This window comes from Podarcis gaigeae (assembly GCF_964106915.1).
Source record: "Podarcis gaigeae genome assembly, chromosome: 6".
In the NCBI taxonomy this organism is placed as follows: Eukaryota; Metazoa; Chordata; class Lepidosauria; order Squamata; family Lacertidae; genus Podarcis; species Podarcis gaigeae.
In genome coordinates, this window is record NC_139682.1 from 94,753,781 (window position 1) to 94,768,046 (window position 14,266).

The 14,266-nt window shown below is 43.7% G+C and overlaps 1 protein-coding gene and 2 long non-coding RNA genes across 4 annotated transcripts in view; 1 reads left to right on the plus strand and 2 right to left on the minus strand.

Annotated features, from left to right (window-relative positions):
• Positions 1-14,266, minus strand: part of LOC310846888 — a 533,700-nt gene that overhangs the window by 370,719 nt on the left and 148,715 nt on the right. The window lies entirely within an intron of this gene.
• LOC310846893 overlaps positions 1-14,266 on the plus strand; it is a 417,489-nt gene that overhangs the window by 70,762 nt on the left and 332,461 nt on the right. The gene's annotated exons all lie outside the window — the stretch shown is intronic.
• BRINP2 (BMP/retinoic acid inducible neural specific 2) overlaps positions 11,077-14,266 on the minus strand; it is an 86,270-nt gene continuing 83,080 nt past the window's right edge. For both annotated transcript variants that reach the window (XM_083743835.1, XM_083743836.1), the window contains exon 8: positions 11,077-13,522. In XM_083743835.1, the coding sequence (XP_083599961.1) occupies positions 12,409-13,522 (1,114 nt within the window). In that variant the 3' untranslated portion in view covers positions 11,077-12,408. The remainder of the gene's footprint in view (positions 13,523-14,266) is intronic.

Below are 14,266 nucleotides of genomic sequence, written 5' to 3' on the forward strand. Positions count from 1 at the left end.
GAATATGTGCTTTTATTTAAAATGCATCTCTGGGTTATTTGTGGGGCATAGGAATTCGTTCATCCCCCCCCCCCCCAAAATATAGTCTGGCCCCCCCCAAGGTCTGAGGGACGGTGGACCGGCCCCCTGCTGAAAAAGTTTGCTGACCCCTGTCCTAGATGACTGGTGCAGATTTAATCTTCCTTCTGCAGCAAAAGGGACAGCTGCTTTCTGTCCCCTTAACTGGACAGATGAGTTCTTATAGTGGAAGGAGGAAAGTCGTTTCTGAGACCTTGGCCAATCAGAGTGCTTTCCAAAACCTTCCTCACAAACAACCCCAGGTGCCCTGACTGCTTACCCTGCTTGCTGTTGCTGGACATATTTATTTTATTTCCCTACCTGGATCAATAAACGCAAGTCATCTTTCCGGCCCTCCAGTTTAATTGCAAGTGATGATTAAAGGCCTATTTGCTGAGGTTTAACTGCTTCTCCATTCAGAGTCATTAAACCTTCACTAGGGGCCTCACGCTTCAGCTGCCATGATCTGCTAAACACACTGTCATTTACCATTGTGCTACCAAGCTAGATCACCCAGGTGGCCGCAGTAATACACGGCTTGCACCCTTGTTCTTGCACCCAACCACAGGATAGATGCACAGAACATTTAAGCTGGTCAAGCTTTTTCTGGCACAAAAATAAGTAATGGGGAAAGTATATCCTGCCATTTGTTTTAAGCTACTGTTAAAGTAACACCTTAAAGGGGAAAAACCCATGATGGTTAAGTCCAAAGGCGACTATGGGGTGCAGTGCCATCTCACTTTTCAGGCCAAGGGAGCCAGCATTTGTCCACAGACAGCTTTCCGGGTCATGTGGTCAGCGGGACTAAGCCACTTCTGGTGCTGAACACTGTACTGTAACAGAAACCAGAGCGCACGGAAACACTGTTTACCTTCCTGCCACAGTGGTACCTATTTATTTACTTGCACTGGTATGCTTTTGGATTGCTAGGTTGGCAGGAGCTGGAACAGAGCAACGGGAGCTCACCCCGTTGCAGGGATTCAAACCACCAACCTTCCGATTGACAAGCCCCAAAGGCTCAGTGGTGTAGACCACAGCGCCACCCACATCCTGTTGAAGTCATAGGGCCAGCTAGAAATAAAATCAAGGGGAAAAGAGGGGGAATTCTGTGTTACTGAAGGAAAAATGTTGCCTTAGGAGGTGCTTCTAATATTTACCCAAAGCTGCATGTGAACATAGAAAAGGATGTTGTTATTCCTCTTATACCTAGAGCTACTTGAATTCTGAATGTTTATATATGCAGAGTTAGATGTAGTGCAACATTTAGATTCACACACAAATCTTCTTTCATATATATACAGTAGGTTTATAGTCCTCATGATTTCAGGTGCACTTTTAAAAATACTTCTCACTATTGCACAGCTATTATCCCACATTTTGGGGGGATCTTAAAAAGCTGCTTATAAAGAATTTTAAAACTATATTTTTCTGCACATTTTATATCATTTACTCTAGTGGCAACGTAACTTTTAAGTTACATTGTGGGTTTTTTTCCCATTTCTGAAGATGCACATGCTGTTCTGTGGCTTAGCCAGAGCTATCTATGCTGCGATTCTGGGAGAGTGCAGACACCCCCCCCCCCCCCGCAATGTAATATTGGATGCAGGATTTTCAAAACAGCACATTTGTAGCCTTTATGCCTGTAAAAATTTATGTAATGCCTGCTGAAATTTCAGAAGTGTAATGTCTATTGTAGTAAGATTTTCTGTGATTGGGCAGTTGTTTAGCTCCTTATCAATAAGTAAAAATATAATAAACAATAATGCAAATTATAGTACAAACTGCAGATAAAATTAAGCAAAATATAAGTTATGCAAATGTGTTTTATTTGCTTAACTTATACAAGTTGCAGGATTCAATTTTCTTGGAACAAAACGTTAATTAGCTGGCTGAGAAATTTTAGCGTACCTCTACTCTGAGCTTATTTTATATAACATAGTACAATGGTAGCTCGGTTTTTGAACATAATCCGTCCCGAAAGTCCGTTCATGTTCCAAAATGTTTGAGAACAAAAACTGAAAGCGGGAGCCTCAATATGGAAAACTTAAAATGAAAGCTGTGTTTTCTGTTCAACTTCTGAGGCACATTCGAAAACTGAGGCATTTACTTCCGCGTTTTCGGTGTTCGAGTTCCGAAACGTTCGATTATGGAGCTGTTCGATAACTTGAGGTACCACTGTATACTGTGGTATCTCAGGTTAAGTACTTAATTCGTTCCGGAGGTCCATTCTTAACCTGAAACTGTTCTTAACCTGAAGCACCACTTTAGCTAATGGGGCCTGCCGCTGCTGCCGTGCCGCCGGAGCACAATTTCTGTTCTCATCCTGAAGCAAAGTTCTTAACCCAAGGTACTACAAGGTATACAGTTGGTCCTGGCAAGTATTAACCACTCTCAATTCCAACCTGATAATTGCCACCTGCCCAGATTTTAACTTGTTTGAATAAATTTTAAGATGTATTTTAAATAATTGATGTCTGTTTTTATGTATATTGTGTTGTTTTTATGATGTTAGCTGCTCTGAACCCCGGTCTTGGCTGGGGAGGGCGGGATACAAATAAAATATTATAATTTTTATTATTATTGTGGTGGTGGTGGTGGGGTTTTAAAGACAATAACCCCTAGATTCTGAATTAACAGAGCTCTGCTAAATTTCCTGCAGATATGGTTTTTTTGGTAGATTACATTTAAAGTAATGAAACTGGAATTTGTACCCTTCTGGTGCAAGAGTTTGAGATGCTAACTTTCACACTTTTTATCCTATGCGGGCCCAATATGACTGGAAGAGATCCACAGTGTACTGAAATAATTTGTGGGAACATCATGGAGAAGATGCAGAATATGTGTGCAATAAAGCTTAGGGTTTCAAAATCAATCAATCAAACTTGGTTTAAGGGTGGGGTCCAAGGGTGAGCACGGTTTGTATTTTGCATAGTTTCTCATAGCAGGCTAAACAGAGACCATTTTGATGTATAACGTGCAGTTGAAAGCTGACACCCTGAGGCGTTAGGAATTTTTAATTATTAAGTGAAATATGAAAAATAAAAGTTATTCCACTAGTTAGTATACATTTTGCATTGTCTGTCCTACATATTTTCCACGATGCTCCCACAGATTATTCTTACTGGGCAAAAGGGTACTAACTTCTATTTTAATAATAATTATTAAAATTATTATTATTAAAATTATTCTAATTCTTATACTTATTCTTATTTTAATTTTAGAGCTGTTCATTTAAATGTACCCTTGCAAAAAAGAAAAAAGAAAAGGAAATTTTGTATGAAGAATTTAAAGTAACGTTCTGGAGCAGTACTGCCCATCTGAAAGAAAATAAAAACAAAGAATGCATGTTCCACATGGAGTTGCGATGAAGTGAGATGATTGTGGTCCTTGCCTCGCAGCCTAATAGCCCTTGCAAGAGAGGTTCATTTCAACGACTGGCTGGTCTTATTTGATCATGGAATGTGAATTTCTTGGTAGAAACTGCTTTGATCTCTCCAGTGCAGAATATGAGCAGGGGAAGTTCAGCAGGGAATAAAGCATCTGAGCAGCTGCATAATAATTATGTATCATCTGAGTGCAAAAAGTGCTTGGCGTAAGGCAGGCAAAGGCGATTGCTGTGCCCACATTTAGAAATCAGAAAGAGTGGCACGTCCAAAAACCTTCAACGAGGAATTCCAGCCTTGGCCTAGTTTTTTAAAAAGAGATCGCCTCTGTCTGCCTACCTGAGGACTCGGAACAGTGTGGGGTCGTCTCTGGCTCCTTATTTTATACCCTTCCCCGGTTCTCGGGACTGGCCTTCAACCACAGTTCCTCCCTCAGCCCCACTGCACCTGCCAACCGACTCCATCATCTGTGCCCCACAGACACTTCTAGAACCCCACAAGCCAAAGCTGAGCAGAGCCCCTCCTTCTGCCCCAACTCCCTAGCATATATTTGGCATTCGGTGTTATACTGGCTGGAGGTTCTGAGTTTCACAACATGCACCCCCCACTATACCTAAACCAGCCACCCACATATATACACCCCTCCATTATCACCCCCCCCCAAAAAAAATATGCCATAGACTTTTAAATGTCATGGGCTGCATTCATTAGGATCAGAGTACAGTGATACCTCAGGTTACATACGCTTCAGGTTACAGACTCCGCTAACCCAGAAATAGTACCTCGGGTTAAGAACTTTGCTTCAGGATGAGAACGGAAATCTGTGTTAAAAAAGAATGTTTATATTACAGTATAATGAGAAGGATGGAAAGGATTGTGTAGATGAACACTTTTATTGTATAAATAGTGTTGTCTTGTCTTTTCTTTTCCTCTTTTGATTATTTTTACTTCGTATCTTTGTTAATTCTTTTTTTCTTTTCCTTTTTTTGTTCCTTTAGAAATTTTCTATTCTCTACATAATTTTCTTTTTCTTCATATGTAAAGAGATAGCATATGTTTGTATAGATATGTAAATTTTTAATCAATAAAGAATTAAGAGACAGAGAGAGAGAGAGAGAGAACAGAAATCGTGCGTCGGCAGCGGGAGGCCCCATTAGCTAAAGGGTTACCTCAGCTTAAGAACGGACCTCCAGAACGAATTAAGTTCTTAACCCAAGGTACCACTGTAGAAGCATTTCCTCCTCTCTCCTAAATGCCCCTCCTGGACTCCCTTCAGATGCCTTGTATAGCTTTTTGTTTTTCTCAGGATAGGGGCAGGGAAGGTACAGTGTGAGGTGTGCATTCTTAGGCCCCAATCCCCACCTCCATTAAAATAAGTCCAGGCAGCATGTCATGGAAGAAGTAAAATGATTGCTCTTGGCTGCACATTGTGCCACTCAGGTTTGGGGTTTGATGAACTCACCTGGGCTTACTCTCTAGAAGTCAGTGCCCTGCACTGAGAGGCAGAGCCCGGGGAACAAGGAGCTCATCTATTAGTCTCACACCATTGTGCAACTTAAGGGACGCAGGTGGCGCTGTGGGTTATACCACAGAGCCTAGGACTTGCGAATCAGAAGGTCAGTGGTTTGAATCCCCGCGACGGGGTGAACTCCCGTTGCTCGGTCCCTGCTCCTGCCAACCTAGCAGTTCAAAAGCACGAAGTGCAAGTAGATAAATAGGTACCACTCCGGCGGCAAGGTAAATGGCGTTTCTGTACGCTGCTCTGGTTCGCCAGAAGTGGCTTAGTCATGCTGGCCACATGACCTGGAAGCTGTACGCCGGCTCCCTCGGCCAATAAAGCAAGATGAGCATCACAACCCCAGAGTCGGCCACGAATGGACCGAATGGTCAGGGATCCCTTTACCTATTGTGCAACCTGCAGTGGAGGTTTTCCCACTGACTTATCCATGCAGCCCCTCAGCTTGTCTGATTTTATTTTAAAAAATGAAAATTTGGTTTTGCTTAGTCATCTCAGTGGAAAAATAGATATCTTGCCATGGTTCAACCAGGACTTTTAAAAATATGACTGCAGATGCTATAGCTTAATTTTTCCATTATTGAGTTCTGATTAAATAAAACAATTCTGCACTGTGTTCATGCCTACTTGGTGCATTATTTTGTCCCAAGCAAAGGAAAGTGTGCCTACTGGAATCATCTATGATAATGTAGGTTCAAGACCCAGCCTTGCCCAGTGAAATGGCTGGGTCCATGGACTTTTCTGAAGCTAATAATACAGCAACTTTGGGGTTAAGCATTTCTACAGCACTTTTGAAACTATACTGAATCCTCTTAAGATGAGGAACTGATTCAAGAAAATGATTAATTGTATTAGCCAAGTTGTGCATTGATTTGGAAAGCACACACGGCATTGCCCAGTCTTAAATTGCATCAGCCACCAGGTAAGGAGGTTTAGGGATTCAAGGGAGGCAACAGTAATGAATGCATTTTAAAACAGGCAGGGGCAGCTAACATTTCACAGCATGGTTTGGCATGGCCAGTCTTAATCTGAATTGTGCCTGAGTTCACCCATCACTAGTCCCAGAGCCTCCGCAGCCAGATCCAACCCTCACTACCTGAAAGCTGCACCTGTTCTGTGCTACTCATGGTCTCCTTTGGGAAAGGCTCGTGGTTCAGGCCCAGTTTAAACCCCAGCATCTCCAGGCAGAGCTAGGAAAGCCCCACCTGCTGCTATCAGTGCTGACAATATTGAGCCCAATCTGGGACAGGTAAACTGAAGAAGTTGCTGCGGACTACAACTCTCATCATCTGTGAGCATTGGTCTTCATGCCTGGGGCCAATGGGAGATGCAGTAACAACATTTAGAAGGCCGCAGGTTCCCCCATTCCTGTGCTAGGTGGACCAATTGATCTGGCTTTGCATAAGGCCGCTTCTTGTGTCTTGTGGGCACTCAGCAAAGTGAGGTCAGGACAATGGTATTCCTCGGTGGGTTGGAGGAAAGGCGTGCAAGACCCTTTAGGCTTGAAAGAATTTCCATCCCAATGGAAGCTCCTACCAGTAAGAGCTCCTGAAGCCCTCCCTCCCTCCCTCCCTCCCTCCCTCCCTTCCTTCCTTCCTTCCTTCCTTCCTTCCTTCCTTCCTTCTTCTATGCAGGAGTACTGCATTCTGCACAAATCCCTTGGAAGTTGAACGCCCTCTCAAGAGAAGACCTGATTTGGTGGGTTTTTTGGAGGGTTGCAACAAGCAAGCAAGCAAGCAAGCAAGCAAACACTCTCCTCTAAAATGCCATTGGGCACAAGGAACATTTAAGGGTCTTGATTCTTGTCTTTTTCATAGAATCATAGAATGGTAGAGTTGGAAGGGACCCCAAGGGCCATCTAGTCCAACCCCTTGCAATGCACAAATCTCAACTAAAGGCCTCCATTACAGGTGGCCACCCAACCTCTGCTTTAAAACCTCCAAGGAAGGAGAGTCCACCACCGCCCAAGGAAGTCCATTTCATTATCAAATAGTTCTTACCATCATAAAGTTCTTCCTGATGTTTGGTCGGAATCTCCTTTCTTGTAACTTGGAAGGCACTGGTTCGAGTCCTGCTCTCCAGAGCAGGAGAAAATAAGCTTGCTCCGTCTTCCATGTGACTATCATATCTCCTCTCAGTCTCCTCTTTTCCAGGCTAAACATAAACCCAGCTCCTTCAAGGACTCCTCATAAGGTTTGGTTTCCAGACCCTTGATAATCTTGGTTGCCCTCCTTTACACATGTTCCAGCTTGTCAACATCCTTCTTATATTGTGGTGCCCAGAACTGGACTCAGTATTAGAAATACTTTAGCTGCTTTGTGATGGCTTTATGTTTTATTGTGTTAATTTATGTCTAAATCATATTTCTATTACTGTCACAGTCAGCCTGCCAGCTTTGATAGATAGATAGATAGATAGATGATAGATAGATAGATAGATAGATAGATAGATAGATAGATAGATGATAGATAGATGATAGATAGATGATAGATAGATAGATGATAGATAGATAGATAGATAGATAGATAGATAGATAGATAGATAGATAGATGATAGATGATAGATGATAGATAGATAGATAGATAGATAGATAGATAGATAGATAGATAGATAGATGATAGATAGATAGATAGATAGATAGATATAGATAGATAGATAGATAGATAGATAGATAGATAGATAGATAGATAGATATAGATAGATAGATAGATAGATAGATAGATAGATAGATATAGATAGATAGATAGATAGATAGATAGATAGATAGATAGATAGATATAGATAGATATAGATAGATAGATAGATAGATAGATAGATAGATAGATAGATAGATAGATATAGATAGATAGATAGATAGATAGATAGATAGATAGATAGATAGATATAGATAGATAGATAGATAGATAGATAGATATAGATAGATAGATAGATAGATAGATATAGATAGATATAGATAGATAGCTATAGATAGATAGATAGATGATAGATAGATTAGATAGATAGATAGATTCAGTGAAGTCCCAGCTTCTCTTCCAATGGAGAAGAAAACATGAACAAGAAAACACAAACCTTGATCCACACACACATCAACACTTAAGGCTCTCCAAGTAGGGATTTACATGAAGGTATCTAACACCCTGGGACCATCCAAAACATTTTCCCTAGGCAATCAGACTGAGCTTTGGGACAGAGGCAGACCTGTGTATGGAAAGAGCAGATCTCAGCAAGCCGGACCTGGAAGCTTTCCCAGGGGGGTCAGAGAGTATCACCTGATGCACTGTGACCTATTGTGCAAGGTAGTTTGGTACGACTGGTCTCCTGGCATTTTCCACCCACACCTGGGAGACAGTGTGCAGGCTGAATCTTGCCTGACGTTGCCCACTGTGGGTTGGTTTTCTGACACAAGCACTGATGCATGTAAGTTCAGCATGTAACATTGGACTATTTCAGTGCTTCAAATGGAAAAGCAAAAGCAAATGCAAAAGGAAAGACTTCCATGAGCTAGGATGCAACAGAAGGAGTCACAAGCATTCCAGTAAAAAACATAGCTAGTAAACATGTGAATAAATTGAGTGTGGTTCCAAGGAAGTGAAAAATATTGAAGGGGGCTGGATAGAACTTGAGTAGGGGCTCATTTTGCCACCTGGGCCACCCCTGAGCTAAAAAAACTCAGCAATGGAGTTCTTAAGAGGGTGTGAAATGCCTTACCTGGTAGTTTCCAAGAAAAAACCAGTAGCTATGAGGCTTGCTTTAATTACAATGCACCCTTTGTTTATAGGAAACTGAACGGCTGTGATGATCTATCAGGATCCTTCATGATTCCATGGCATAAACCTGGACTGTTAACACAAACATGTTCTGCAAACAGTGCAAAAACATCCCCCCCCCCCCGGCACTCCTAGAGAATTTTAATTGGACGCAGTGCTATGTTCAATTTCATGGCAGGCAGGTGAGCTCTCCTGGGGTGTAGCTGGAACAAGCAGCAAGTGTGTATTACAACGATACAACTAGAGTGTGCAGCTGCCTGGCAAAGTCACAGCAGCGGGTCATTCTTGGCACACACACACACCGTAGCAGCTGTGTGTACTAGAAGGGGAATAACTGGGATATGCAGCAAGAGAGCAGGTGTGTTTTCTTGTGAGATGGTTAGGTCCTCCGGCATCGGCTAAGGGAGCTGTTTAAGCTCACTTAGGCACAAGTTGCTAATCTCAGCATATCTCAGGGATTTCAGCTTCAACTCAGAGAAGGTGAAGTTTAGCTTGCAGGAATACAGCAGAGTACAGAAGACAGGACAGAACAGCAGGGTTGCATTCTGGCCCCTGCTACATATTGTGGTGGTTAGGGAGTAAGACAAGCCACAGAATCAATTGGGAGTGGGGCTTGTGGGAGATTGCAGTCAAACATAAATAGGCATGAGTGCTAGTTAGTGCATGAAGGGGTTAAGACAACAGAGCTGGATTCCTAGACTCAGCTAGGTCACACTCCCTCTTCTCTGATGAGGGAGGAAATGAAACCTTCTCTTCCTGTTCCCTCTCCCTCTATGTCATGTAATTGTGCCTAAGTGAGCTTGCAGAAATTATGTTTCTGTGTTGTCTATTCTATTCAATAATATTCTGCCTGTGTTCTCTTTGCTGCTGCTCGAATAAATGCATCAATCTGACATTTGGAAAATTTTGTAAGTACAGCTTTTAAAACTTAACAATGTGTGGTCTCTTCATTGCAAGAGGAGTAGAAAGAGAGGAGCACTGTTTGCAAGTGGACTAAATGGGATAAAAGGGTCAAGCAACCTATATTCCTAACACTATACTGCTGTTTGTGTTTGTGACTCTACTGCTACTCAGGGCTCTCTCCTGCTGGAGAGTGAGTTTAGCCCTGTGCTTTGAATCTAGGCATTCTTTTATTATGTACCCCACACTCATGGGTCACAGGCTTTTGTTTTTTCCTCCCACAAGACTCTCATTGGCTTTTCATATTAGGCCTGGAACATGCCATAAAACTGTAGCTGTTCAGGTGGCTGTTAGAACATTCATTTACTTGCTTTGGCAAAATGTTACCAGATGGTTGTGGATAAATTGGCAACTCTCAATGTCACCTACTACCAGAGAGGTTGCTTTGAGGCTAAAAAAAAAAATGCCCCCTTGATCTTCTTGGTGAAATAGTGGGATACACTGTGTGACTCGATATTTATCTAGCTCCCTTATCATTATTTTTACATTTTTCACACAGTGCCCAACATTCAGCATCAGTTCCCTGGAAAGGTAAAGTTGTGCTCCCACATTCAAATGGTGCTAGTTTACTCCAGCAACAACTTCATCTCTACTACTTTGGGGGCGGGGGGAGTAAACTGACAGTTCAGAGGCGAGGTGCCTCACTGCCCAAGTTTCTGCTGGAATAAACATTTGCATGAGTGTAAATTTGCAAACACATCTACCCCATACTACATATTTATATCATATCATACTCCTCCTCGAAAGAGTCCATCAACCGTGTCTCGAAGATTTTTACACATCACTTGGGAAGACAGGTGAACTAATATCAGTGTACTGGAAGAAGCAAAGATCACCAGTGTTGAAGTAATGATTCTTCAACATCAACTTCGTTGGACTGGTCATGTTATGCAGATGCCTGATGATCGTCTTCCAAAGCAACTACTCTATTCCGAACTTTAAAATGGAAAGCGTAATGCTGGTGGTCAACAAAAGAGGTTTAAAGACTGTCTCAAGGCAAATCTAAAAAAATGTAGTATCAACACTGACAACTGGGAAACACTGGCTTGCGAACGCTCTAGTTGGAGAACAGCCTTTACCAAAGGTGTCATGGGCTTTGAAGATATTTGAACTCAAGACGTGAGGGAGAAATGTGTTAAGAGGAAGGCACGCTTGGCAAATCCCCACCGTGATCAACTCCCGCCTGGGAACCAATGTCCCCACTGTGGAAGGACGTGTGGATCCAGAATTGGCCTCCACAGTCACTTACGGACTCATTGTTAAAACCGTGTTTATGAAAGACACTCTTACTTGGCTGCGAGTGATTGCCAAAGAAGAAGAGAAGAAGACATATTTCTTTGCACCCAGATGTCTTTGCACTTGCACACACACACTCCAACTATTAAAGAAGCCATTTAGTCAATTTTGATTTGTTTACTGCTTTCCCTTTTTCCCCCTCCAAAAAAACCAAACCAAACCAAACCAAAACATAACATAACATAACAATTTCTCCCTCATCCCACCCCTTACAAAATATATAAAAACAAATGCTTGGATAAGATGTGTAACTCAGCTGGAGGAGTCAACTGAAAATGAACATCCCACTCAAATTTAAAAAAAAAAAACGCAAAAGCAGAAATACTTTTTTTTTTTTAAGCCAATCAGTTAAAACCAATACATAATAAATAAACGCTTGAAAGGCCAATCATCCATTGGGCTCTGAATACCCATTTAAAAACTGCCTGTGTGCCACTGGGAACACTCTTCAAAAGTGCATTTCCCCCCTGGTGAAATTAGCTTTGTGTGACAGGACCATGTGATGTGAATGGAACAGAAGAGGGTGACATGTTCCCTGGGGATGGTTGAGAGAAAGGGGCAATTTAGGCACACTTTTCATGTGCCAAACGCTACCAGTTACTGAAAAGATCTCACCCCAAAGGGGTGGATCAGGAAACAAAGCAAAACTGTGGATCCCAGGTGGTGGTCAGGCAGCTGAAATCAGGGTTCTGCACTGTGTTCTTAAACTCATTCCTTTAAGAGAAGCAAGTTTCACTGGTGCGAGAAACGGACTTCCACTAATGTCCAAGAAAGCGTGCTTGGGGTGGCAGCTTTAGAAAGTAATGCGGAGAATGTGAAGGCGATGACATTGTTAGAAACACCCATAAAAACAATACAAAAGTAAACTGCGCCAGGGGAGGCTAGGGCCAAAGAACGGTTCTCCTAAGTGGGTGTTTTCGAAGCACTTGACAGAATCCTCGTTCAATCCTTTTGCTGCTCCTCTCTCCGTGTGTTTAAGGGCTGCTGACCAGATCACAAAGGCCAAGTCTTTAGTGCCATTCCCACAAGTTCAGCCCTCGGTCATGTCTCTCTCCCTCTCCCTTCTATGTCTCCATCTCCTGGTTTCTTCGTGGGCCTGTACATTTTCTTGCATGCTCCACAAACGGAGCCTGCAAGAAAAGAGAGGATGCAAGGCAGACTCCTCGGCAACTGAAGCAAGACGTTTGCAGCAGCAGCCCTGCCATTTGGTCTCTTCTTAGCTGCTGTCGTGCCAGAGATTTGTGCCGCATCTCATCCCCGGGTTTGGTGCCACAGAGTCTGCAAACGCTGGAGTCTTCCAGGCTGGCAGCTGGCTGTCTCGCCGAAGAGCACGGCTGGCATGAAAGTAAGGCCTTTGGAAGTCTCGGCTTCTCATTCCCCAGTCCTCCCCTCTGGGAGCTACAAGGACAGCCCTGCCCCACTCCCAAGGCTAGCTGCACAATTTACCAGTCTCATACTCCACTGGGTTTGGCAATCTGGCATTGAAGGCCTGCAGGGTGGACTGGATGCGACTTACCTCGTTGTTGGCCAGCTTGAGCCTGTGCCGGAGCAAGCAAGAGAAAAGATCAAGGCGGGTTTTCCCAGGTGGAGAGAGGCGGTTTACCCGGTCCCTGATCTCAATCAGCTGCAATATAGCAGAGTCTTGAGAGCCTTGAGTATACGGATAATCCAGCTGGAGGACAAGGTCCCGAATGGCATCAGACTCAAAGGGCAGGCTGTAGCCAAAAACCTGCAAGCTATTGATCCTCATGTAGCCTAGGTTCTTGGAAGAATCCATCTCCAAAGGCTCATAAAATATGGTTTCGTTTGAGCTGTCGTTGAGAGACTTGATGCGACTCCTCAGGTAGACATGGACTGTCTCAAAGAAGGTCTTCCACTTGCTGCCTAAAGTGAGGGTCCAGTTTTGGCACTGGCCAGAGGCATCCACGTTAGTCCTTTCCCAGTCGGGAAAGCCAGTTTCATTGGTGGGCATGAACCAGCTCTCTGAGTGGCTGCCCCCAAATGGGTTGACATAGATTGCCATGACTGGCTCCAGGGTGCTGTTCTTGGTGAGACAGATCTGGAGGGAGAGGGCCAGCATGAGGTGGACCAAACCTGGCTTGTACTTGTTGCTCTTCAGGGTTACCAGCATCCTCTTCCTCCAGGAGGGGTCAAACCAGGTCCCCAGGCGCATGTCATTGCTGATGAAGATGGAGTGCACTTCAATGCGGCTGTCCCGCTTCTGCAAAAGGTACTTGAGCTCCAAGTCCTGCAAGTCAGTCTCCAAACCTATATAGTGCTCCAGGGACTCGGCCACCTCTGGGCGGCACAGTCCCAGGGTGAGCACATAGCCATAGTTGCAGGACCCACACTGGGTGGCGTTGTCCTCTGCACAGGCAGCACATCCTGGTCCTTCGCCCAAGGCACATGGGATAGTCCCCTGGCAGGAGGGCTGGTCATGGGGGCAGCTGCAGCTGTGGCTTTCTTCCACAAACGTTCCTGGCACAGAGGTCTCACTGCAATAGAGGAGGGACTGAGCGTGGCTCCACCAGTAGCTCAAGGGCCTGACAGAAGAAGGCACAAAGCAGATGAAAAGTTAACTTTGCATCAACACAGCAAAGACATGTATAATTAGTCGGAACCATTTCACGTGTTTCAATCACCCCCTAAAAAAGAAAACAAAATCCTTCTGCAGTAAACCTTAGTACTGCATAAAGTATACACCCTTTCCACATAGAAAATCAGGGGGCTGGAATTCCACTTGAGAGGGATGCATGCATGTGTTCTGTAATTATGAAACCTTCTCCGCAGGCGGTAAACTGGCAAGTTGCCAGTGGCTGGTAGTGTTTGATGGAACTCAGTCACCTGAAATCCCTTTATGTAATTATGGGAGAAGCCTGCTCTAGGGATGAGAAGGAGCTGGCCCCTTTTCCCCTGCCTTTCTGTGCCGCATATAGGAAAAAGGAATCAGTCGTGATAAGTGTGAGCAGCAGGCTTTGAGCTAAAATGTTCGCATTGCACTTTTGCATAAATAAGAAACAATTACCGTATTTTTTGCTCTATAAGACTCACTTTTTCCCTCCTAAAAAGTAAGGGGAAATGTGTGTGCGTCTTATGGAGCAAATGCAGGCTGCGCAGCTATCCCAGAAGCCAGAACAGCAAGAGGGATTGCTGCTTTCACTGCGCAGCGATCCCTCTTGCTGTTCTGGCTTCTGAGATTCAGAATATTTTTTTTCTTGTTTTCCTCCTCCAAAAACTAGGTGCGTCTTGTGGTCTGGTGCGTCTTATAGAGCGAAAAATACGGTACT